The sequence below is a fragment of the Culex quinquefasciatus genome, chromosome 3 (assembly GCF_015732765.1).
Source record: "Culex quinquefasciatus strain JHB chromosome 3, VPISU_Cqui_1.0_pri_paternal, whole genome shotgun sequence".
NCBI classification, from domain to species: domain Eukaryota; kingdom Metazoa; phylum Arthropoda; class Insecta; order Diptera; family Culicidae; genus Culex; species Culex quinquefasciatus.
The window spans coordinates 171,458,297-171,481,959 of NC_051863.1; the positions used below are offsets into that span (position 1 = coordinate 171,458,297).

The 23,663-nt window shown below is 34.2% G+C and overlaps 2 protein-coding genes across 2 annotated transcripts in view; one reads left to right on the forward strand and one right to left on the reverse strand.

Annotated features, from left to right (window-relative positions):
* LOC6044069 (opsin, ultraviolet-sensitive) overlaps positions 1-23,663 on the reverse strand; it is a 219,143-nt gene that overhangs the window by 152,273 nt on the left and 43,207 nt on the right. The gene's annotated exons all lie outside the window — the stretch shown is intronic.
* The window catches only part of LOC6044075 (putative carbonic anhydrase 3), a 59,722-nt gene that overhangs the window by 739 nt on the left and 35,320 nt on the right, over positions 1-23,663 (forward strand). Inside the window, exon 2 of the mRNA XM_038260132.1 lies at positions 8,497-8,787. Within this exon, the coding sequence (XP_038116060.1) occupies positions 8,724-8,787 (64 nt within the window). The 5' untranslated portion in view covers positions 8,497-8,723. The remainder of the gene's footprint in view (positions 1-8,496; positions 8,788-23,663) is intronic.

Consider the following 23,663-nt stretch of genomic DNA (forward strand, 5'->3'; position numbering starts at 1 on the left):
CAAATCCATGCTTTTTACTCCTTCTTTCTCATTAATTCTTTAAAAAATGATCAAGGCTATATGATTAATTGTTTTTGGAAACATTATCTAAAATGCGATCAAAAGTAAACATTGAAAGTTATTCTTTATTATGGAAATTCAAATCAAATTTGAAAAAAGGCAAAAATGTTAGTTGTTAAAATATAGTTAGTTTGAAAGCTCTACTAACACTAAGCATGATTTTTTTTCTGGTTATTTCTCGTCAGGAACTGTAAGAATTGTATTCTCTTTCAGGCAGTGTTGAAAAGCCGACGACTATGATTAAATTAGCGATTAATCGCTGCCTGTAACACCTAACGAATAAGACTGCTGAGAATAGTCTTGATTCTCAAATCGCCACGACTAGTTGTCATTCGTCAAGAGTGCACCCAGAACTGGGCATCGGCATACGAGAGAATAAAAAGCACGATTCAGTAGTAAAATGGTACTGTGTGCGGACTGAGAGGAAAAATCCCGAAATTACCGATAGTACTTTACTCATGGGTTCATCTTCAAAAAAAGTTCATCTATCAAAAAAAAAAGTACCGGTACCGAGACTCGAACCCAAGACCTTCGGCATATTGAACCGTGCCTTTGCCGTATGGGCCACCGCGGTTCGGTGACAAAGTGGCGGTAATGTGTCCATATAAGTCACTCAATAGGATGAACTGTTCCAATGAACGAATGAACACGCGAGAGGACTATACTCTCGCAAAATAGCACTTTTCTCACGTTTCTTTTCGTGAGGACTATCCTCTCGTTCTCTAACTTTGGGTGTGCAGTCGATGATTGTAACAACCCATGACTGCTGGTGGTAAAGGGGCAAGATTGTATTTTGATCGCAGCAAGTTGACGACTAAACACGATCATAAACATTTTTTTTGCAATTCCGTCGTGAAACTACTTACTTTTCCTGTCATTCTTGAACGACGAAATAGCCTACTTTTCTGTACCAAAAATAACAGAATCGAATAGCAACACTTTTCAAAATAAATGGTGAAAAGTTCTACTTTTCAGCACTCAAATGGGTGCTGAAAAGTTGAACTTTTCAGCACTTGTTTTGAAAAGTAACATTTTTCAACATTTTTTTTGATTTTAACGATTTATTGACAAAATACATGAAAATTTGACATAAAATTTCACTCAGTGTGTTTTTTTGGAATTGCAAAAAATGTTGTATGGAACTCGTTGCAAAACTTGATTTTTTCAGCACTCTTCATATTTATCCAACACGGTGAACCTCGTTGGATAAACGTACGACTCGTGCTGAAAAAAATCCTCTTTTTGCAACTTGTTGCATAAACTACTATTATCGCCCCTGCCACACTCAACGATCAAGTGACAGTCATGAAAAACGAGATCAAAGCATACTCAGAGGGCCTTTCTTCAGGCAATCATATTCGCTAGAAGAGATTATTTTTCATCCTTGCTTTCAGCCGTTTCTAAATATTACAATAATCTTTTACAAATTCTAAAAAATGAAGAAAACAATGTAAGAAACCAAGCACCTCCACTGATTTATTTTCTTCAAATGATTCCATGGAGCTTAGCGTAGTTCACGGAAATATGAAAAAAAAAAATGTTCAATTTAGAATGCATCAACCGTAGTTCTGAAGTACTATGACCCCAGAAGCAAGCCTTAAAATTTGAGCACATTTGGTTAAGGTTTGGTTGCTCCAGTCTTGATCTAAAATTAGTATAGAACTTAATTCAATTTCCTATGGAGAATTGTAGTCTTTTTACATCTTCTTTGAGAAAGTCGCCCAAAACGCTATTAAATTTTCCTATTCCAAAGTTTTTTATAGGTTTTGGTCCCGGGAACAACTTTGTAGAACAACCCATAGCGCTAGGAATTAATCCCGAAAACATACAGGATGTTTTTTTGGAGTTTACTTTTGTTGGAAAAATTTCAAATCATGCAAAAAAAATTAACCTACGGGTAATTCTCCACCAACTCACAAGAAATCGGAAAAAGTTGCCCCGACCCCTCTTCGATTTTCGTGAAACTTTGCTCGAGGTGGTAATTTAGGTCCCTGATCACGAATCCGAGGTCCATTTTTCGATATCTCGAGACGGTGGGGTGGTACGACCCCTTTCATTTTTCTGGTTTTTTACTAAGACACGTTTTTCAGTAATTTGTAGCTCGCAACCGTGAAGAGATAGACATTTGGTGTCAAAGGGACTTTTGTGTAAAATTAGACGCCCGATTTGATGGCGTACTCAAAATTCCGAAAAAAACGTATTTTTCATCAAAAAACGTTAAAAAATAGTTTTAAAATCGCTGCCATTTCCCGTTACTCAACTGTCAAAAATTGTGAGAGAAATTTAATGTCCTTTTCAAATCTGAAATAACCCAGAAGGGTCATTTTTTTATTTAGAAAAAAAAAATCATTTTAAAATAACGTGTTTTTTCTAACTTTGCAGAGTTACATTTTAGAGTGTAACAATGTTCTACAAAGTTGTAGAGCAGATAAAAACAATTTTTTTGAAATGTACACATAAAGGGGTTTGCATGTATTCTTCACGAGTTATAAGAATTTAAAAAAAGTTTTTTGAAAAAGTTATAATTTTGACCATTTTTGACCTGTTTTGAATTTTTAACCCCAGAAACTCAATCGTGTGCTTTTGAAAGTATTTGTTTCGAAAAGTTCAGCTAATTTTGCATAAGAATGACCCCTTGGGCGATTGTTGTGGTCATATTTATATCGTGATTCGATTACCTGAAGTTTTGATTATTTTTTAAGTGAAATTTTTTCGAGGCCTTCGGATAATCGAGACTGGACTGTATGTGGTAATTATAATCATAGCAATGAACAATGGCCCACATCGCAAAATTAAGTGGAAAATTGATTTTCCGAAGCTTTAGTGTCTTCAAAAGAGTTGTTGCAAATGAAAAGGGGCAAATTTTGGTTTGGTTGAAAATTAGGGTGATTTTGAAAATCTAGCTTTTTAGGATTATTTTTGGATTTTTATTGTCTTCCAGAAAGTTGTTGGGCTTGCCAATCCAAGCAACTTTACGAAGACGGCAAATTTTTTTTAACGTGACAATTCAGGATAAGTTTAAGCGAAAAGTGAGATGTATATGTTTTTCCATGTAATTTTGCCTGCTGAATCTGAATCTGCCCTCAAAGTTAAGCATTGAATGAAAATTTTACATGGAAACTCAATATATGGCAAATAAAAATCTCAAAAATAACCCTGAAAAGATAGATTTTCAAATCACCTTAATTGTTAACCACCCTAATTTTCAACCAAACCAAAAGTTGCCCCTTTTCATTTACAACAACTCTTTTGAAGACACTAAAGCTGATTTTATTTTTCAAAGTGTTTTTTTATTTTCGGGAAATATACGCTTTCTAATCAAACACCTATCTTCGTCATATGAAGAGTTTGATGCTCGATTAAAGCTCCAAAAATACTATTTAGGCTATGAACTTACCAGCAACAGCACCGCCTCAAGTAAGCACGCAAATTTATGCCATTTATTGGCCAAAAAGATCAAATTTAATGCGCTTTTGATCATAATTTCTATTTTGCAAGACCATTTCTCATCATTTTGGTGGCACACACATCCACACGCAAGATGAGAGGTTAAATGCTTAAGGAAAGTCGCCATCAATATCTTTTCACTTGCGCTAACGATTTCAAAGCGCTTAAGATATAAAATTGCTTCCAACTACCGGCAACATGTTCTTTTAAACATTAGTTAGTTACTCACTTGAAAAATAATCCCAAAACATGTAAATAACTCGCAAGCGCCATAAAAAAACAAATGCGCCAAGTTTTTTGACGTTTGAATTTTTGACGACCCATTCCAATCGAAGGCTGAAGAAAACCGAGCGAGAAGCAAAGGCAAATAAAGAACAAAGGGTGGCCACTCCAACAGGCGCTGCTGGTGGTGTTTCGTGAGTGTTCGCTTATAATTTCATCAATTTTGACAACACTAAGCTGAAAAAAGGAAAATGGACGTGGCCGAAAGCACTCGACTGATTAGAATGCATTTGGGAAATATTAATAATAGCATAACTTTTAATAAAAGTGAAAATAAACAGAAATGTTCACAAAAAGTTGCTCTTATTTCAAGGAACAATCCAGATTATCCAGCATCATTCAAACATGACCGCTTATTAGGCTTAAAATGGGTATATTTCCCCTATACGAGGAATTTAAATAAGGCCGTTGCAATTAGAAATTGGATAAAGCAATATGGAGGCTTGTTTTTTTTTCTTTTAAAAATCATCATAATTTTAATGAAAATTTCCTAAAAGTGTCTACGTGGTTTATGGATGGTCCCAATTGGGTCTGACTTTATCTGTTATAGGAAAAACTTTTTATTTGATGTTCAATTGACCAAAAAATTAATAGGTTTATCGATAACATAAGCATTTTAGTCGCTCAGTAATCATTTTTTTCTTTATTTATTTCATTTATGTTTTCATTTTTTTTTAGTTTTTCACATTATCATTTTGACTTTTTGTCGCACATCTGACAACCATACCTTGGCCTAAGAAGCTAATTTCAAAAATTAAAATAAAGATTTGTTACAAGTAAAAATATTTCCAACCCCTTGAAAAAACACGATTTGAAAAATAGACCCAAAACCGCAATCTCGAACCAACCTAAATTTTCGCGCGCGCTTTTCTTCCCCCCTCTGAGAAGGTGGCGAAGGCGTATGTAAGTGAAGCAGTAAGAAGTGTTTTTTTTTTTCGCGGCAATTCCCAGGTGTGCTACCTGGCGAGTAAGCCAGTGAAAGTGAAAAAGTTTTTCTTGTTGGTGCGATTTTAATTGCAGCAGGAAGGGGGACGGAGGAGGCATGGGATCGTGACAGTGACTGTGGCTGGATAATTGGCCTTTTATTGATTTCGCTGCACAATTTGCCTGACCAGGGTGTACTGGTTTTTTTATTGTTGCTTCTGTTGTCATTGGTGGTGCAGCTGAGCGCCACACGTGCAATTTGCGCGTTTGTTGTTGTGAAACATGGGTTTTTGTTGGCCACGGTTATGCTTCAGTGTGGGATACCGCACTTTGATTACTATTGTGATGGAAAGTGAGTCTCTTTTAATTTTTTGAAGGAAAACTGAATTGAAAAAATATAATTAAAAACCTACATCCAATATTGATAAACTATCATTTTCAGAAACAAACAGATGCTGAATTGTCACACAGTCGATTAACATGACATGGAACTACAACTTTGCATAGCATTTAAATAATCAATAACCCAATGCAAGCTTTTGCCAGAGGATGCTCATAAGTACATACCCCGTTTGTCAAACAAGGACTTATTATTCTCACGTGTGTAACTGGGAACAAAAACACTGTTGTATGCATTTGGAATCGATATCGCAATGTTTTCACTTGTACCTGTCCGTTATGGATGAACCGATGATGCAAAATGACAAAAGTTCTAGAGAAAATATTCTAATATTTAGGGCAAATTAAAAAAAAAAAAACCTTAAAACCTCTTTTTTTGGTTTTGACATTTTCTCAATATTTATGTTTGAATGATTGAATGAATGATGTAAAATTTTACGAAGATTTCCACTTTTGAATTGAAAATCAGATTAATCTTATGTGCATTCACGTTTTGTCCAAGTCAGAGAGATTCATATCTCTTTGGGAGTATGCAACATTTATTTTTGGTGAGAAAGTACGTTTAAAAAATAACTACGTTTTTCGTAATATTCAGTTTAGCTGATGTATATGGGTAATTCTCCGCCAACTCACACAGCAGTTGCCCCGACCCCTCTTCGATTTGCGTGAAACTTTGTCCTAAGGGGTAACTTTTGTCCCTGATCACGAATCCGAGGTCCGTTTTTTGATATCTCGTGACGGAGGGGCGGTACGACCCCTTCCATTTTTGAACATGCGAAAAAAGAGGTGTTTTTCAATCATTTGCAGCCTGAAACGGTAATGAGATAGAAATTTGGTGTCAAAGGGACTTTTGTGTAAAATTAGACGCCCGATTTTATGGCGTACTCAGAATTCAAAATAAACGTATTTTTCATCGAAAAAAAAAATTCTCCCATTTTCCGTTACTTGACTGCAAAAAATTTTGAAACATGTCATTTTATGGGAAATTTACTGTACTTTTCGAATCTACATTGACCCAGAAGGGTCATTTTTTCATTTAGAACAAAATTTTTCATTTTAAAATTTCGTGTTTTTTCTAACATTGCAGGGTTATTTTTTAGAGTGTAACAATGTTCTACAAAGTTGTAGAGCAGACAATTACAAAAATTTTGATATAAAGACATAAGGGGTTTGCTTATAAACATCACGAGTTATCGCGATTTTACGAAAAAAAGTTTTGAAAAAGTTGGTCGTCATCGATCATGGCTAGGGTCAGTGAAATTTCACGATTTCGCGGACAGCGTGAAATCCGTGAAATTTGGCTTTTTCTGCGAAATCCCGTGAAATTTTATGTTTGTGTGAATCTGTAACGATTTTTTCTCAAAATGATTTATCTAACTCAAATAGGAATAAACATAATCTTATGAACGCCTGTAGAATTAAGTGAGTGAATTCCCTTGTTCAATTACTAACATAGGGTTAGTGATTTTTGACGATTTCGTGGACGGCATGAAATTCGTGAAATTTATCAATTTTCTCAAATCGTGTTTGTTTTTTTTTTTTTCAAAATAACAACATGGTAAATATTTCATGCATACATACTCTTTAGTTTTCAATTGAATAGTTTGATAAGAACCATTTGAAGAATTGTTCAGATTTTTCAGTGTTTTTAGAAACTTACTAAGTTTAGTAATATTTTTATTCGCTGTAATAACAAGTTTTCTGCAATTTTATTTGAAAGGTATGGTTTCAAAATAAATTAAAAGAGTCATGATCTGTATTATTTAAAATAAAATGAAAGCCTTGAAATTTTTTTTAAGCTTAACATATTTTTTCTGAGTCCTGTTAATGTTAAAAAAATAGCGACCTTTTTTCATGTTCATTTTGTATAAAAAATTTGATTTCGTTACAAACTTTATTGTTTTCTACTTTTGAGTAAAATTTAAATTTTGAAAAAGGATATGAAAACTTTTTTGAAAAATGTTAATTTGCTAAACATTGAAATTATTTCACTCATTTTTGCTGGACAAGATTGTTAAATCTTGCTTTGATATGGAATTCAATAAAATGAAGCAAATCAGCGAAATTTTTTTAACTTTATAAGTCGAATAATTAAAAAAAAGCAGTTCAATAAATGAGAATACGCATGCCTTACAGTTTATTTCGAAATATATTTGGAGCCCATCCATAAACTAAGTGGAATCTTTTTTCAAAATTAGGAGAATTTTGTTTGTGTCACGTTCAAATTTATGAAGAAGAAAAGTAGTTTATGTGATTTAAACTTAAGATTTTCAGAGTTATTTTAACATTTTTCACGTTTCGCGAAATTTGCGTGAAAATTTGTGTTTTGAAATTGAGGTCCCCGTGAAATTTGCAATTTTCGAGCGTGAAAAATTACTAAGCCTAATCATGGCCATTCATGGTCACCCGCGACAGACATGGACGACGAAACAAAGAGAAACGCTAAAAGTAACTTTTTCAAAACTTTTTTTCGTAAAATCGCGATAACTCGTGATGTTTATAAGCAAACCCCTTATGTCCATACATCAAAATTTTTGTAATTGTCTGCTCTACAACTTTGTAGAACATTGTTACACTCTAAAAAATAACCCTGCAAAGTTAGAAAAAACACGAAATTTTAAAATGAAAAATTTTGTTCTAAATGAAAAAATGACCCTTCTGGGACAATGTAGATTCGAAAAGTACATTAAATTTCCCATAAAATGACGTGTTCCAAAATTTTTTACAGTCGAGTTACGGAAAATGGGAGAATTTTAAAACTTTTTTAGTGTTTTTTTCGATGAAAAATACGTTTATTCGGGATTTTGAGTACGCCATCAAATCGGGCGTCTAATTTTACATAAAAGTCTCTTTGACACCAAATTTCTATCTCATCACCGTTTCAGGCTGCAAATTGTTGAAAAACACCTCTTTTTTCGCATGTTCAAAAATGGAAGGGGTCGTACCGCCCCTCCGTCACGAGATATCAAAAAACGGACCTCGGATTCGTGATCAGGGACAAAAGTTACCCCTTAGGACAAAGTTTCACGCAAATCGAAGAGGGGTCGGGGCAACTTTTCCCGATTTCGTGTGAGTTGGTAGAGAATTACCCATATCTTATTGTTGATTCCTTTTTCCCTCAACCTTGAACTCTTATGTGCTCCCTAACCTCAATTGCAACAAATTGTCCGCATCAAGCCGCCAACCCGCGGGCAACTGACCTCGTCAATTATCCCCTATCGCCACTTACGCGCCAAAGTGGTCAAGATCACCCAAAGTGCCACATCCGGCGGCGTTCGACACGGCACAAATTGCTAGCCACGTACTCTTCACTTGAGAGAGATTTCTCAAAGTTCTAGCGAAGAAGCTTGAATTTTTGACGACGAACAACTCGTTTGATTACAGGCCGGAAGTTGACCGTGTCGGGTTTATTGCAAAAAAAAGTGACATTTTCAACTGTCCCCCGGTGCTAGCATAGAGGCGAAAAAGTTTCCAAAATTTGGATGTGGTGTGATAAGTGAGTGTGAACGAGAGAGAGATCGCGGCTGATTCAGCAGAATTTGGAAGAGCAGAGGAAGAGCTAACCAGATCAACAGCCAGAAGCTACACAGCTACAGCAGCAGCAGGTCGAGATGAGCAAACCGGCGGCCAAAAGTGGCAATTTTATGCTAATAGCATCAATTGTGATATTATCAGGTAATTTTTCAATTTAGCACTAGCGGGTATCGCCGGCGAGCATGGGAGGAAAATTGGGATGATACGGGTGATTTTGTTAGGTGTATAACTTGTGAACATGCATTTTGTTTCTAGATTAGGATTAATTGTTATTCTAGGCTAGCTTTCATTAATGAACAATGTATTTTTAATTGGAGGTAATACCTTCACGATGTTTTAAATTGTAAGCCATTAATTTATTTATCATTTCAGTATTTTATTAATTTATTTGATAAAATTTATTAATGAGATCCGATTTTAATACAAAATACAATTGATATACACAGAAAAAATCAATTCCTGTAATCGTGAAATATGTTCCTAAATTTGAGAACCACGAAAGAATTTATGCATGAGTATGGTGCGTGAATATATTTCTTCGTGGTTCTCAAATTCAGGAATACAATTCATGATTTCGAGAATTGAATTTTCCCGTTCAAGCAAAAATGGGTCAATTGCTGGAATTGTAAAGATTTCTTTGTCGATGTTTTAAATACCGTCTTTAGGTCTGTGGGATGAGATTGGGCCAAAACAAATTCTTCATTTTTGTATGATGACTCGACCCCCAGACCCAATGTCACCTCTGTGATGGTAACTTTTTATTTACAAAAACTCAATTTACAAAACTCATATTTTCTACAATTGATGAATTTTAAATGTGTTTTAAAGGACAAAAAAAATAGCGACTATAGTATGGTCAGTTTAGCCGACTGGTTTTTTTTTTAAACAAATTGTATGAGCAATTCCAGCTCAAATCAAGATTTTTCTGGTACTTTTGTAACCGACCCTCTCCGATTTCAATGGACCTTTGTTATTCTAGGCATATATAAGTCATTTTTGTGTTTATGGAGCCAATTGTACTCGAAAATAACATTTGAGAAGGGCGTCAGTTATTTAAATATCTGGAAGCCAAAGACAAAGACAAACTTGTAGGCAATTGGACGGGCTTTCTAAAAAAAAATACACTGAAAAAAATACACGCCGCTTCTATGAGAGTTTCCGATTTTTAAGGTTGAAAAGTTAAATTTTAATGTGTTGGCACGATTTTTTATGCAGGATGGTATGTCCCTCCTAAAAAAACATACAAAAATCATTTACGTCAAAAAATTTAAAAACCGATAGTGGGAATCGATTTCCCAGACATTTTTTTCATAAAAGTCTCCATGTTGACCATTGTCTTTTGTCCAATTCGTGTGAAGATACAGCGGCTTTAAAGATACCATCCTGCATTTTTCTTTTTTAACATTTCTGGCCATTTGCTCAAAAAAAAAATTAACGAATAAAAAATCGTTACATCAACCTTCAACTTTTAAACTTAAAAATAAAAAAATCTCGTAGAATTGGAGTGTATTTTTATTTCAGTGTATTTTTTTCAGAAAGCCCGTCAAATATCCCACAAGTTTGTCTTTGATCACTTTTTGACCATGGCATTACTAAATACAAAAATATTCAAATAACTTGAGCCCTTCTCAAATGAGCAATTCTCTACCAAAACCGGAAATGGATTTTATTTGTATTTTTTGATTTGGATCAAACTTTGTGGGGGCCTTCCCTATGACCAAATAAGCTATTTTGCGGCATTAATTCACCCTTACAAGTCTCCATACAATTTTGGCTGCTGTCCATACAAAAATGGTATGTAAATATTCAAACAACAGTAACTTTTGAGTGAATTTTATGGTCAATTTGGTGTCTTCGGCAAATTTGGTGTCTTCGGGATATTGTTGAGAACTTTTGAGAAAAAATAGGTACATGGAAAATAAAATTGCAGATGTTTTAATCAACTTTTTTTTTTACTAAAACTCAATTTCCCAAAATACGTATTTATTGATTGTTGAGATTTTTTTATGTTTTAGGGGACAAAAATCCACAACTTTTGAGCCATAGAAAAACATGGTCAAAAAATCTGCCGCCGAGTTATGAATTTTTGAAAAATAGTGATTTTTGGAAAAAATCGAAGTTTCATGCAAAAACAAGTTTGACATTATTTTTTAATGCAAAATTGAATTTGCAATCGAAAAGTACTTAACAGATTTTTTGATAAAGGGCTCCGTTTTCAAGATATAGCCACCGAAAGTTTGATTTTAGCGAAATATTTGCTGTTTTTCGATTTTTAAAAATAGTGACCATGAGTAATCATTTCTAAAAATATTTTTTTGAAAAGTTTAGAAAATTTGCTATAAAATTGTCTAAGAGACATTGAAGATTGGATCTCGGGTTGCTGAGATAGAGCCGCATTAAGAATAAGAAACACGAAAATTGAAGTTTTCTAATTCTCACCAAAACAACCCACCATTTTCTAATGACAATATCTAAGCAACTAATGGTCCGATTTTCGATGTTAATACATGAAACATTCGTGAAAATTTCCGATCTTTTCGAAAAAAATATTTTGAAAATTTTTAAAGCAGGACTACCATTTTAAATGGGCGTAATATTCATTGCTTGGCCCTTTTAAAATGTTAGTCTTGATTTAAATTTTCACACTTTTTCAGTTCCTTTTGGGGTCCTCAACAACTCCTAAAAGCTTGCGATTCAAATTTTCCAAAGCGATTCAATTTTCCATATAAGTTTGTATGGATAAAACCATTTTTTTGTTTGATTTTGATATTTATTAAATCCACGTTTCATGCTTTATCAAAACCGGACTTATATTGTGCGTTTCTTTCAAAGGTACACGCCGCGCAGCATTTCAGAATATGCCATAGACATTGTTGCCAGCGATTTTCTACACTTTTGGGGCAACATAAAATATACCTGACAACAATGCCAGGCGATTTGAAGAAGAAGATCAACAAAAACAAAACGCGCAGTATGGGATTTGACAGCGCGCATTTGCCGAAAGTGCGGCGCGTCGTTTCGAGGCTGGTTTGCCGCGTGTCTTTCTCGGGAATACGCGCAATATTCGGATGCTCTGGAATGTGCTGTACAACTTTCCCCAAGAGAGTATAGTGCTAGCTTGCCCCTAAAAAAAGATACAGCGTGTTCAAAACTCCTCTAAAACGTGTTTTTTGCTCGAAAATCACGATTCAGACAAGTTTTGAGGACACTATATCTTCTTTCAGGAGCAAGTTAGCACCATACTCTCTTCGGCAATGTTGTAGAGCGCATTCCAGAGCATCCGAAAATGAGTCCGGTTTTGATATAGCATGAACCGTGGATTTGATAAATATCAAAATCCAAAAAAATGTTTCCCCATACAAATTTATATGAGAAATTGAATCGCTTTGCGCAAAGTGAGGACTAAACCAATCGGTCCCAAACTTTGGGGAGTTGTTGAGGTCCCCAAAAGGAACTGAAAAAGTGCTGTGCTGGAAAATCGATTTTGATATTACACCCTAATGGTCCATATAATTGACAAACTAATGATGAAAAATGGCTTCTTTGGGCATATCAAAGGAACCAAAAAAGTTTCAGCCGGATTAAAAAATACAAAAAAAATCGAATTATCGAAATATCAGAGAATTGCTCAGTAACTAAAAATATCATTTTTCGAAAGTTGGTATTAATATTTTAAAATTTTCAAATAATCTCCATTATTTAAATAGGCTGTAATATAGAATATTTGAATTTTTTAAAATGTTAATAGTGATTCCAATTTTTTTTATTTGTGATGCAAAATGGCTTCATGGGGCATACCGAAGGCACCAAAAAAGTTTCAGCCGACTTAAAATTAATATTGGAAAAACGATTCCGTAAGAAAATTGCTCTATTAAAAAATACCAAAAACTGAAATTTTCTACAAAAATTAAACAAAAAAAACCTTGTATGATAACTTTTTTGGTCATAGGGAAGGCCCCTTAAAAGTTAGAGCTAAGTAATAAAAAAAACAAAAATTTGAAATGTATTAATTCTGGCGATTTCGTGGAGAACTACCCACATGGAATAATGTTTTTTGAAATGTATGATAATAAAAGCATTTAGTTTATATCAAAAACATGAAATGTAGAAAAAAATTAGTTATTGGTCATTTTCAATGTGAAAAATAATACAAATGTGCAATATTCTGTTCTTTTCATCAAAATACATTTCCAGGATTTTATATGAAATGGATAAATTTTTTGATCATTTCAATATTAAGGCTTGCTTTATTTTTGTTGATTTAAATAGCAACAATTAAATCTTTAGAGTGATTTCTGAAAAACTCCAGAATTACTCAGCGTTGCTATCGATCGTTATTTTTCTCATTGGGAAAATCGCCGCCCTTTTATGTCTGGTTCCCATTCGCATGTGCAAATCTGCGAATATATTGAATTTGTCGGTGGATCAGGAAATTGCATTATTCGCTGTCTCCCTCCCACTCTATCGTCACTTGTTGGCAGTTTCACGTCACTTTAGGCCAGTCAGTCGGTTATCAAACCAAGCGCCAAAATAAAAATCCGTCGACCGCGGCTAGACTAGGGCTTGAAATATATCAGCCAGTACATAGATATATCACAGACAAACAGACATGATAGTACAGTTTTTTTTAGAGTGGTCCCAACAAAGTTTTAAAATGTCTTCGCCAAAACTAGAAATAGTCTACAATGATATTTAAGCAATCCAGAATCCGTTTCCTTTAAATTTTGTTTATCTGTGATTTTTCGTTCGTACAAACACGCCAAAACCAGTTGAACATACTGCTGCAGTCATCGCGGTCGTGCCTCAGCGTACTGTACGCCAGTTGTTGATTAATCCAATCAATTACTCGGCCCATGTGGCAACCGGACTCGTTTGGGATTCGTACGGGTTAGAAGCTTGTCCAGAGGTGACATCCCGACAATCAATGGGATACGGTTGAATTTGGATAGAGCAATTAAAAGTGGGTTTTCTTTTATATAAAAATATAAAAAATAGTATTAAAAGCAATGTAGATATAAGAACTGTTTGATGCGATGGTGCTTACGGTGCTTTCAATCTTGATAACACCTTTTCGTAGAAAATGCAATAATTCACCACCATTGGCCAAATAGATCACCTCAAAACGTTTTCAAATTTGCACCCCCACGATAAACGTTGAACGCCTTCTATAGCTAATCAAACACACACAACCACAAACACTCACGGTCGATAAGTGGCCAATTGTGGGCCATTTTCGATACGCGATTTCACGCTGCTGACCGTCAGCCCCCTCCCACCCTCTTCCCCCAGTTGATCGGATGACGCTGGATGTGCGTTACCATCAGCCGTCACTTGCAACTGGTTGCATTTTCTTCAAACTGACGATGCGACTTGCAACGGCAGCCAGTTGGAACTCTTCTAGTGGCCTTCACACAAAAATCCGCAAGATTAAGAAGGGCAGTCCGCCACCATCGGTAAAAGTGCCCAATAATACTAAACTGGTTGCAAATAGATTTGGCACTGGACCAAGCTCAACATCTGCTCTAGCGGAGGGGTGGTAACCTGTCTGTAGTAAAGTGCTTTGTTTTACTTTTGCGCTAATTATACGACCGTTTCGAAAGGTGCCATTCCAAATTAAAGCGGCGAATTCTTTGAGCAAGTCGAGTCTACTACGGTGATGGGCTACGTGATCTACTGCAAGTGACTCAGGGTGCTGCATCAAGATTCATAAAGATCATATTTTGATCTTTGCGATAGTCAGTATGCATTTAAATCAGGGTTGATGAACTGTTTTCAGTGTTTCAAGATGGGTACCAGCGAAGAATCACTTGTCCCGTTTAAAATTACATTTTCTTGATGTTGTCATGGAGTGTTCTCACAATTTCCATCAATGTCAAGTCCTCTAAGTCTTGTTCAAAAATAATTGGAAGGATTTAAGAGAAAATCTATTGTTTGTATAAAACCAATAACAATTCGTGGTTCCGACGGTGGACGACTCCGCGGTCCATTTTTTCGATATCTCGTGACGGTGGGGTGGTACGATCCCTGTCTTTTTTTTCAGGATTTGAGCTAAGACACGATTTTCAGTGGTTTGTAGCACGGAATTGTGAAGAGATCAAAATTTGGTGTCAAAGGGGCTTTTGGGTAAAATTGATACTTAAAAAACTTATTTTTCATTAAAAGTAGTAGAAGGTTATTTTAAAATTGCTGCCATTTCCTGATACTCAACCCTCAAAAATTTGTAATGTTATTTAATATTACTTTTCTGAGAGGTATTTTTTTTTCATTTAAAACAATTTTTTTTTGTAACTTTGCAGGGTTACGTTCTACAAACTCAAATTCCCCACAAAAACTCTCTCCAATGGGCTCTTGATTTTTCAGGGGGATCCTTGCTCGAAATAATTAGACCCCTTTTGGCCTTTAGGGTGACCTACACCGTGTTAGGATGGCCATATTTGAAAAAAAAATCATAGCTCCGCACTATTCAACCAATTTTAGCTGTCTTGAAAGCCGCAACTTTTGGTACCCAAACAGGTATCGGTAATCGATTAAATTTTAAAGTTATCACAGTTTTAGTAAAAAAGTAGTTTTTTATTATTTTTCCGTTTTTGCGCGCGGCGCGTCGAAAAACACGGTTTTTATTTTCTAAAAAATCGTATCTAAGAATATTAAAAACATAATTTTCCGAGGAGTCTGATGAACATATTTTCAGATAAAGGCTCTTTGGTCCCGAGACCTTCAAAACAGCATTTTAAGTTTTCATTCGACCTTTTCAAATGTTAGGCTAGATATTTTAAACATCTTACTATTTTTCCTTAAAAGCCCATCTTATATCCTTTTGTTTACATCCAAGACAGCTAAAATCGGTTGAAATGGTGCGGAGTTATGATTTTTTGAAAAATGGGATTTTGCAAAAATCGACGAATATGTTAATTTTTCGGACCACCCTAACACAGCGTAGCTCAGCCTAATGGTCAAACAAAAAAATACGGGTCTTATTATTTCAGCCAAAGAACCCCCAGAAAAAATTGGAGCCTGATCGGACACCTTTTTTCCTGGGGGAAACGCTGTTAAAAATCCGTACAAAAAAATTAAAAATTTTAAAACGCGATTTACACCGGTAGAATATTTTGATTTATACAAACTCTGAATCAGGCCGTTACAACTCAACTTTGTACGTATCTCGGTTTATAATATTTTGCTCCAGCCACGCCGTGGCATGTTTTTTCCCTAAATATTCAACAATTCGACGTCGTCATGCTATTTTGTCGTATGCAGCTTTATGACGTTTGACCTTGAATATACAAAAACTAGAGTACGCAATGTCAACAATAACAAATACCTTTTGTTTGGCTGACCATTATGCGCATTGTCCTGAAGTTTGGTTGAAGTTGGTTGCTGGAGTCTCGAGTTATTATTACAAATGCGCAGTTCTCTCAGATTTCGGCCATTCGATTTTTTTAGTATTTTTTAATCCGACTGAAATTTGCCATACAAAATTGGCAGCTGTCCATACCAAAATGATGCATCTGTATCTTTTGAAGGAATTTTTTGATCGATTTGATAAACGGAAAAACAAATTTTGGTGATTTTTTATTTAACTTTTTGTCACTAAAACTTGATTTGCAAAAAAACACATTTTTTTCATTTTTTGATACCGTAACCCGAGGTGACTTTGATAGGATTTCAATTTATTTTTGGAATATTTCCCAACTGGAAAAGTTTTTCTCAAGATTATTATTTTTAAATCATGTACTGGGGTAGGCCACACTAAGTCCATGCACTATTTCTGAAAAAAAGTTTTTTCTATAATCTTTAGAAAAATAAATACGTTAAAAATTCTCATTTTAAATTCCGGGGTGACTTTGATAGTCATAGTTTTTCTTGTTAAAATCAGATTAAAAGTGTTCAAACTTTATTTTTACGTAAAATGTACCATCACTAAGGTTGCTGACATAGTTTGCAAGAAAAAAAATCGATATTTATATTTAGTTAACTAAGCTTATAAGCTTTTTAGTAAAATTCATAAAAAATTTAGGTAAAATTGATAAAAGGCGAAATTTTGCCTGAAATTTTTGAAACCTAGTATTTTTCATAAAATTATCGATTTATATTGCCGTTTCAACTGAGTTCAAAACACGAATCACTTGTTTTCACATTTTATATGAAATTTGTTCAACTGAAATTGCCTATAAATTTGGAGATTTTTTTGAATTATGTTTTAAAAACCTTTATTATTTAATATTTACAAAATTATTTTACCTTCTCATAGTGGACAATTTTCAAACAAATCCGAAAATGCATTCCATTTTTCGATTCAAAATCATGTTCATTGAGAAAATCGTGACACTTTGAGAAGTTTGGAATAATGCCTTTCATTTTCATTTTCTTATCAATAGTTAACTAACTTTTCAAACTTTTCAATTTGTTATGAAAAGTTTTCAGTATGATTCCAAACCATTCCGTACGTATTTAATTTGTACTCTTCATTTTGCGGAAAAATCTCGAACCTATCAAAGTCACCCCAGCTATCAAAGTCACCCCGTTTTACGGTATGTTTAAGAGGACATTAAATGCCAACTTTTCAGAAATATCCAGGTTATGCAAAAAATCCCTACCCGAGTTATGATTTTTTTTTCAATACTGATTTTTTTTCAAAAAATCGAAATATCGGTCGCAAAAATTTTTCGACCTAATTTTTCGATGTAAAATCAAATTTGCAATCAAAGCTTCCTGTAGTAAAATTTTGATAAAGTGCATCGTTTTCAAGTTAAATCCATTTTAAGGTGACTTTTTTAAAATAGTCGCAGTAATTCATTTTTAAAAATTAGTGCACATGTTTGCCCTTTTTTGAAAAAAAAAAATATTGAAAAGCTGTGAATATTCTCTATATTTTGCTTTTTTGAACTTTGTTGATACGACCCTTAGTTGCTGAGATATTGCCAGGCAAAAGTTTAAAAACAGGAAAATTGATGTTTTCTGAGTCCCCCCAACCCACCATTTTCTAATGTTTACGATTAACAATGTTAAAATATTAAACATTTGTGAAACAATATTTTCAAAAATTTTAAGCCGAGACTAATTTTAAAAAGGCGTAATATTGAATATTTGGCCCTTTTGAAATGTTAGTCTTTATTTAAAAATTTTGAAAATATTGTTTCGACAAGATTGTAAAATTTCACGAATAATTCATATTTTAACATTGTAAATCGGACCATTTGTTGTTGAGATATAGACGTTAGAAAATGGTGGATCGTTTGGGTTAGACTCGGAAAACATCAATTTTCATGTTTTTAAACCGTTGCATGGCAATGTCGTATTAACAATGTTCAAAAAAGCAAAATATAGAGAATTTTATCAGCTATTCAAAAATATTTTATCAAAAGGGGGCAAACATGTGCACTAATTTAAAAAAAATGAAAAACTGCGACTATTTCCAAAAAAAGTTACCTAAAAATTGCTATAACTTGAAAACGGTGCACTTTATGAAAATTTCACTGCAGTACTTTTTGGTTACAAATTTAATTTTTCATCGAAAAATGAAGTTTAAAAACTTTTTGCGACCAATATTTCAATTTTTTGAAAAAATCAATATTGATTTAAAAATTCATAACTCGGTCAAAGATTTTTGCACAACCTGGAAATTTCTGAAAAGTTTGCATTTGATGTCCTCTAAAACATATCAAAAAATAAAAAAAATCAAAAATAGTGATTTTTTGTAAATCAATTTTGATTGACAAAAAGTTAAATAAAAAATCACCAAAAAAAATTTTACCGTGTAACTTTGCCGAACAGTGTTGGTATTATCGCGCTCTCGCGAGAAAATTTTCTCTCTCTCGAGTTCTCGCCGCGAGTCTCGAGCTGCCGAGAGAAACTCACCGATTGCCCGTGCTCTCCTCCGCTCGCGAACGGGCTTTCTCGCGAGCCAGAATTGCCCGTTCGCGAGAAGTTGAACGTGTTAGAAACGATCAAAAAACAACACAGCGATTGAAGTTATACCTCTATACCATCGCCTGGTTCGTATTCATAAGCCTGATAAACAAATTGCTAGCTTGGGACGAACGGCTAGCACGAGGCGCTCGCGAGCGCTCGCAGCGAGAGCGAGAACGCGAACGAAAATGCGAGCGGGAGCGAGAAGAGAAAAGAACCTACAAGTTCTCTCCCTCGTTCGCGAGCGAGAAATGCTTTCCTTCTTCTCGCTCGAATTCCAACAATGTTGCCGAAGACACCAAATCGATCAAAAAGTTCCTTTAAAAGATATAGATTATTGAATTTTCATACATTGTTTTTGTATGGACAGCTGCCAAATTTGTATGGAAAATTATATGGACAAAGTAATGATGCAAAATGGCTTCTTTGCGCATACAAAAGGCACCAAAATAGTTTCAGTCGGATTAAAAAATACAAAAATTAAAATTCTAAAAAAAACGATTTCGTAGAGAATTGCTCAAATGTTTTTGGTAGTCTAACTTGTACGTGCGTCAAACGCGTTCTGACCTGAAATCCCTTTGACCAGTTGTGGCTCTTACATCAATTTTCAGGAAGTGACAAGCTAGCACAACATGATTGAAACTTTTTTCATATGAAAAGTGACAAAATGCACGGAGTTTTTTTATTTTTATTGAATATTTTTTATTTATTTTTTTATTGAATAGCGTTCTTAACTCAATTTGGCCCAAAACGCACGTGCGACACGTTAGCACGACGGCGACAAATTGATAAGTGAAATGCCATCAAGGTTATTTCAGGAAATTAAACAAATCACAATCCACTATTTGTAAACCAAACTGACTAAGCACAATGTCCAGTTATCATTATCATTCAAGTGTTTTTATTCTATTTATTCTGCTGCAACCACAACATTTCACGATGACATAATTTCACACAAGTGGATACCCAGAAAAAAAGCATCGCCGACTAAACAATTCGTTGCGTTTGCTGACTGCAAAAAAACTAGTCGGTACTCAAGCAATGTTTGCCTTTCTATCCTTCCTGCAGTGTTCCACAGTTTACCGTGCAACTTGACCAATTTAGTAACTTCCTCTTCTTTCACGACCTGTCAGCTGATTGCTCAAGAGCCGGAGAGAAGTGGTACAAAGAGATTCCCCGCTGGCAGCACTTCTGCCGTTGGAGTGCATTGTCAACAGCAAACTGAAACGAATTGGTCCCACTACAGCTGGAACATCATCTCGGCCGCTTTGTTCTCGTAACTCAAGCTTCGCAACATCTTCTTTGTCAACTTACAAGTTTGGAATTTTCCTCGGCGATTGTACTCGCGGAAACTTATCGCCAAGTTCTGGGAATTGCCTTCAGCGGCGACCTCGACCTAGTTGCCAGGTCATCACACGTTTTCGAATTTCAATCACTTCAGCCAATTTGGGTCATTCAGACTGGATGAATTTTTGATTCGCCATAATTCAAACGATCAGACCACACAAAGTGGTGACAGGAGCCGTTCACTTTGACGTCGTAAATTACACCTTATCGACAAACTCTCGACATGCAAATGTCACCTTATTTCCAATCGAAGATGCCCCGGTTCTTGACCGTTTCCAAGTGTCAACGGACGTAGTAGCGGTGACCGTGGCAATGGCCTTAAGGGACGACCACGATGTACACATCAATCATGCATTCGTTTGGATAGATTGTGCTTGTTGGCGGTGGCACTAACAAATCTAAGACCACATTACTTATTCAGCGCACATCGGGCTTCATTGACGAACATGTCTACAGCAGCAGCAGCAAAGTGATTTGTCGACTGCTGATGTTGTGCTAAACTGTTTTGTGACCCATTAGGACCAGGTAAACACAATTGTGATAAACGCTGTTTTTTCAGTAGTGCTAGTATGGTTTTGGTGAATGGTGGCTATTTGATGGCGATAAGTAACAAGAGTGACAAACTGTTAGCATGTTCAGTCACTGGAAAGAAGTTGAGGTCATAGTTGTTTGCAGGACTGAGTTTGTTATATTTTAATGCTGTTTATTTTCAATAATCAGACTGATATTTCTCAATCATTAAGCTTAATACAAACATTTAGGGCCGTTACTAATATTTTTCAAAGTGTATACCACGCCCCTTCCTCTTCAAAAGTGGCCGCGAAAAAAGGTGCCCAAAAGATATAATTTTCAAAAAACTTCGAAATTTTAATAGAAATGGAAGCCTAATCCACTGAATAAAATTTGATATCCATTTTTCATGCATGATAGTCAATTTCAGCATGTTTGAGCAATTTGTATTGGTAATGCATTTTTAAACTTTGGTTTTCATTCAAATGTTGAAAATGTACACCCCCCCCCCCCTGCCCTCCCCCCTTTAAACTTTCACCACAGCATAGAGACATACATTTCAAAAATATGTCTCATGATCAACGATGGCAGATTATTTTTTGGGAAATCTGTATTTTCTTAAAAATAAATCTGTATTTTCTCATGTTGAATTCGAAACTTTAGAAGACATTTTGAAATTTTTAACAGCAGATTTAAGCTTTTTAATCATATTAAAGTTTTATTCTATTACTAAATTGGTGGAATTTTGGAACAACCATTTTTTAAAAATCAGTAAATACAGATTTTTGTAATTTAGGCATAAAAAAATCTGTAAAATACAGATTTATCTGTATATCTAGCATCGCTGCTCATAATCATTAGAGTAATGTTTTAATCAATTTTATAAAACATTTTACCTACTGATGAATTCTCAATTATTTCATCCATCGAACTTATTATTTTTGTATTTGGGTTTTTTTGCCGCTGCTCAAAGAATACGTTTTGCACCATTGCATGTTCCAGTGTTGCCGAATAAATCTGGAAGTGCCAGATTCTTCAAGTCTCAGCCAGAATAAAGATCCTTCTCAGAGTCAGATTTTGGCAGATTTTTCACTTTATGTCCATTTTGGACAACTTTTTTTATTAAAATAAACGAATTTAATTGAAAAATAAAAAAAAAATCAGCTTTACATAGAGAAAAGGTAAATTAAACATTATTGAGACCAAAAAATCAATTCCTAAATTCTTATATTTTTTTTTTAAATTAATTCATACCCTCCCTCCCTTTCACCATTGAGAATTGCAAGATTTTTTAAATGTTAACCTGGTACCCCTTTTGTAGGTATCGTTAAAAAATGTAATTCTGTGAAAAAAAAAGTTTTATATTATTATTTCAACACAAGCTAATTTGACCTGCAGTTTTTTAAGGCATTCATTCTAGGCAGGGTTATTCTTTTTTATTACAAATAACCTTTTTAAGAAGTTTAAAAGAATTAAATTTGAAATCGAGGTGTACACAAATTCCAAATAACTGCAACGATTTTGAAATAATGTGAAATTAATTTAGTAAAGGTAGAAGTAACATCTTTGAGACAAACAAAAAATTGATTATTTTACAGCTATACGAAAAGCACGAACAGTTTTCAAATGAATGTATCAAATAAATCATATAACGTGAGTCCTGAACTCAAAATTCAAAAAAGGTTGATCGTCCAATTTTCCCGGTTTTTTTTAATTTCCCGGGAAACGGGATAAATATTTTTAGAACCCCTGGAATTCCCAGGATTCTGGGAAATTTTTGAAGCAGTCATATAATCCATGTTTTCATAATATTTGTTATGTTTTTCAAGCTTAAATCATAGAACTAGCTCAATACAGTTAATTGGTGATAGGCTATACTTCAATCTGAACAAGAACAGCAGTCTTCAGATAGTTCAAAACACATTAAATGAAATTGTTTTTGTTCTTTGATTTGCTTTGGAATTTGAATTAGCCACATTTTTTAATATATTTCTATAATGAAATAATTTATAAAAGCAAAAACAAGAAACGAATGCAAATAAAATTATATCAGACAATGTAACACTTTGAATAAGTTAAGAATGTTATGTTTAATATTTGAAACATATTTAAAAAAATATCTTTAAATCACTACCGCCAACTGGAGATAATCGGGACTGCAGTCTGAATAGCTACAGGAAATTTTAGAGCAATAAAATTGGTTATCGGTGTACTAATTGTATTGTTATATTCCTGTTGTAACCGAAAACAATCAAAACAATCAGGATATTTTGCAAAAAAAATACAGCTGTCTAAATTCGTGACTTTTGTCCTGATTACCTCCAGATGCCGGTTTTTTTTATGAAAAAAAAAAAAACATTTTTTTTTGAATATAATATTTTATTCAAGTTTGAAGTCATAAATATACGAAGTATTTTTTCTAATTAATAAAATTTCATAGAAAATATTTCAGGCGCAAAGCATTTTGCGGATCTGTAAACTATAATTTCAACAAATTTTCCTTAAAAGCCAAAGTAATGCTGAATTATGCCGAATAAACTTTTTAATGCATTAAAGTTCTTATAGATAACTGAAAAGAACCAAATCTGAATTTTAAACCAAAATTTGTTTTCTTTTTGTCATTTTCGGGAATTCCCGGTATTTTTGTCTCGGGAATTTCCGGGACGGACGCACTAGAGTCGATGATTTAAAATTGTTTCTCCTTCAAGTTTTATAAATTTAACACCTCTATTTTAAACAGCTGTGTCTCAATCAAATATTATCAAATATTTAAAAAAATGTTCCCAAATATTAAAAACAATTCTCAAATATACAAAAACATTCAAACATTCAATATTACGCCCTTTTGAAATGTTAGTCCTGATTTAAAATTTTTGAAAATATTTTTTTCGAAGCGATCGGAAAATATTTTAACATTGTAAATCGGACCATTAGTTGCTGAGATATCGACGTTAGAAAATGATGTGTTGTTTGGGTAGGACTTAAAAAACATCAATTTTCCTGTTTTTAAATCTTTGCATGGCAATATCTCAGCAACTAAGGGTCGTATCAACAAAGTTTAAAAAAGCAAAGTATAGAGAATTTTCTCAGCATTTCAAAAATATTTTTTTCAAAGCTGAGCGAATATGGGCATTTATTTTGAAAAGTGAAAAACTGCGACTATTTTCAAAAAAGTTACCTAAAAATAGCTATAACTTGAAAACGGTGCAATTTATCAAAAATTGAATGGAATACTTCGATTTTACATCGAA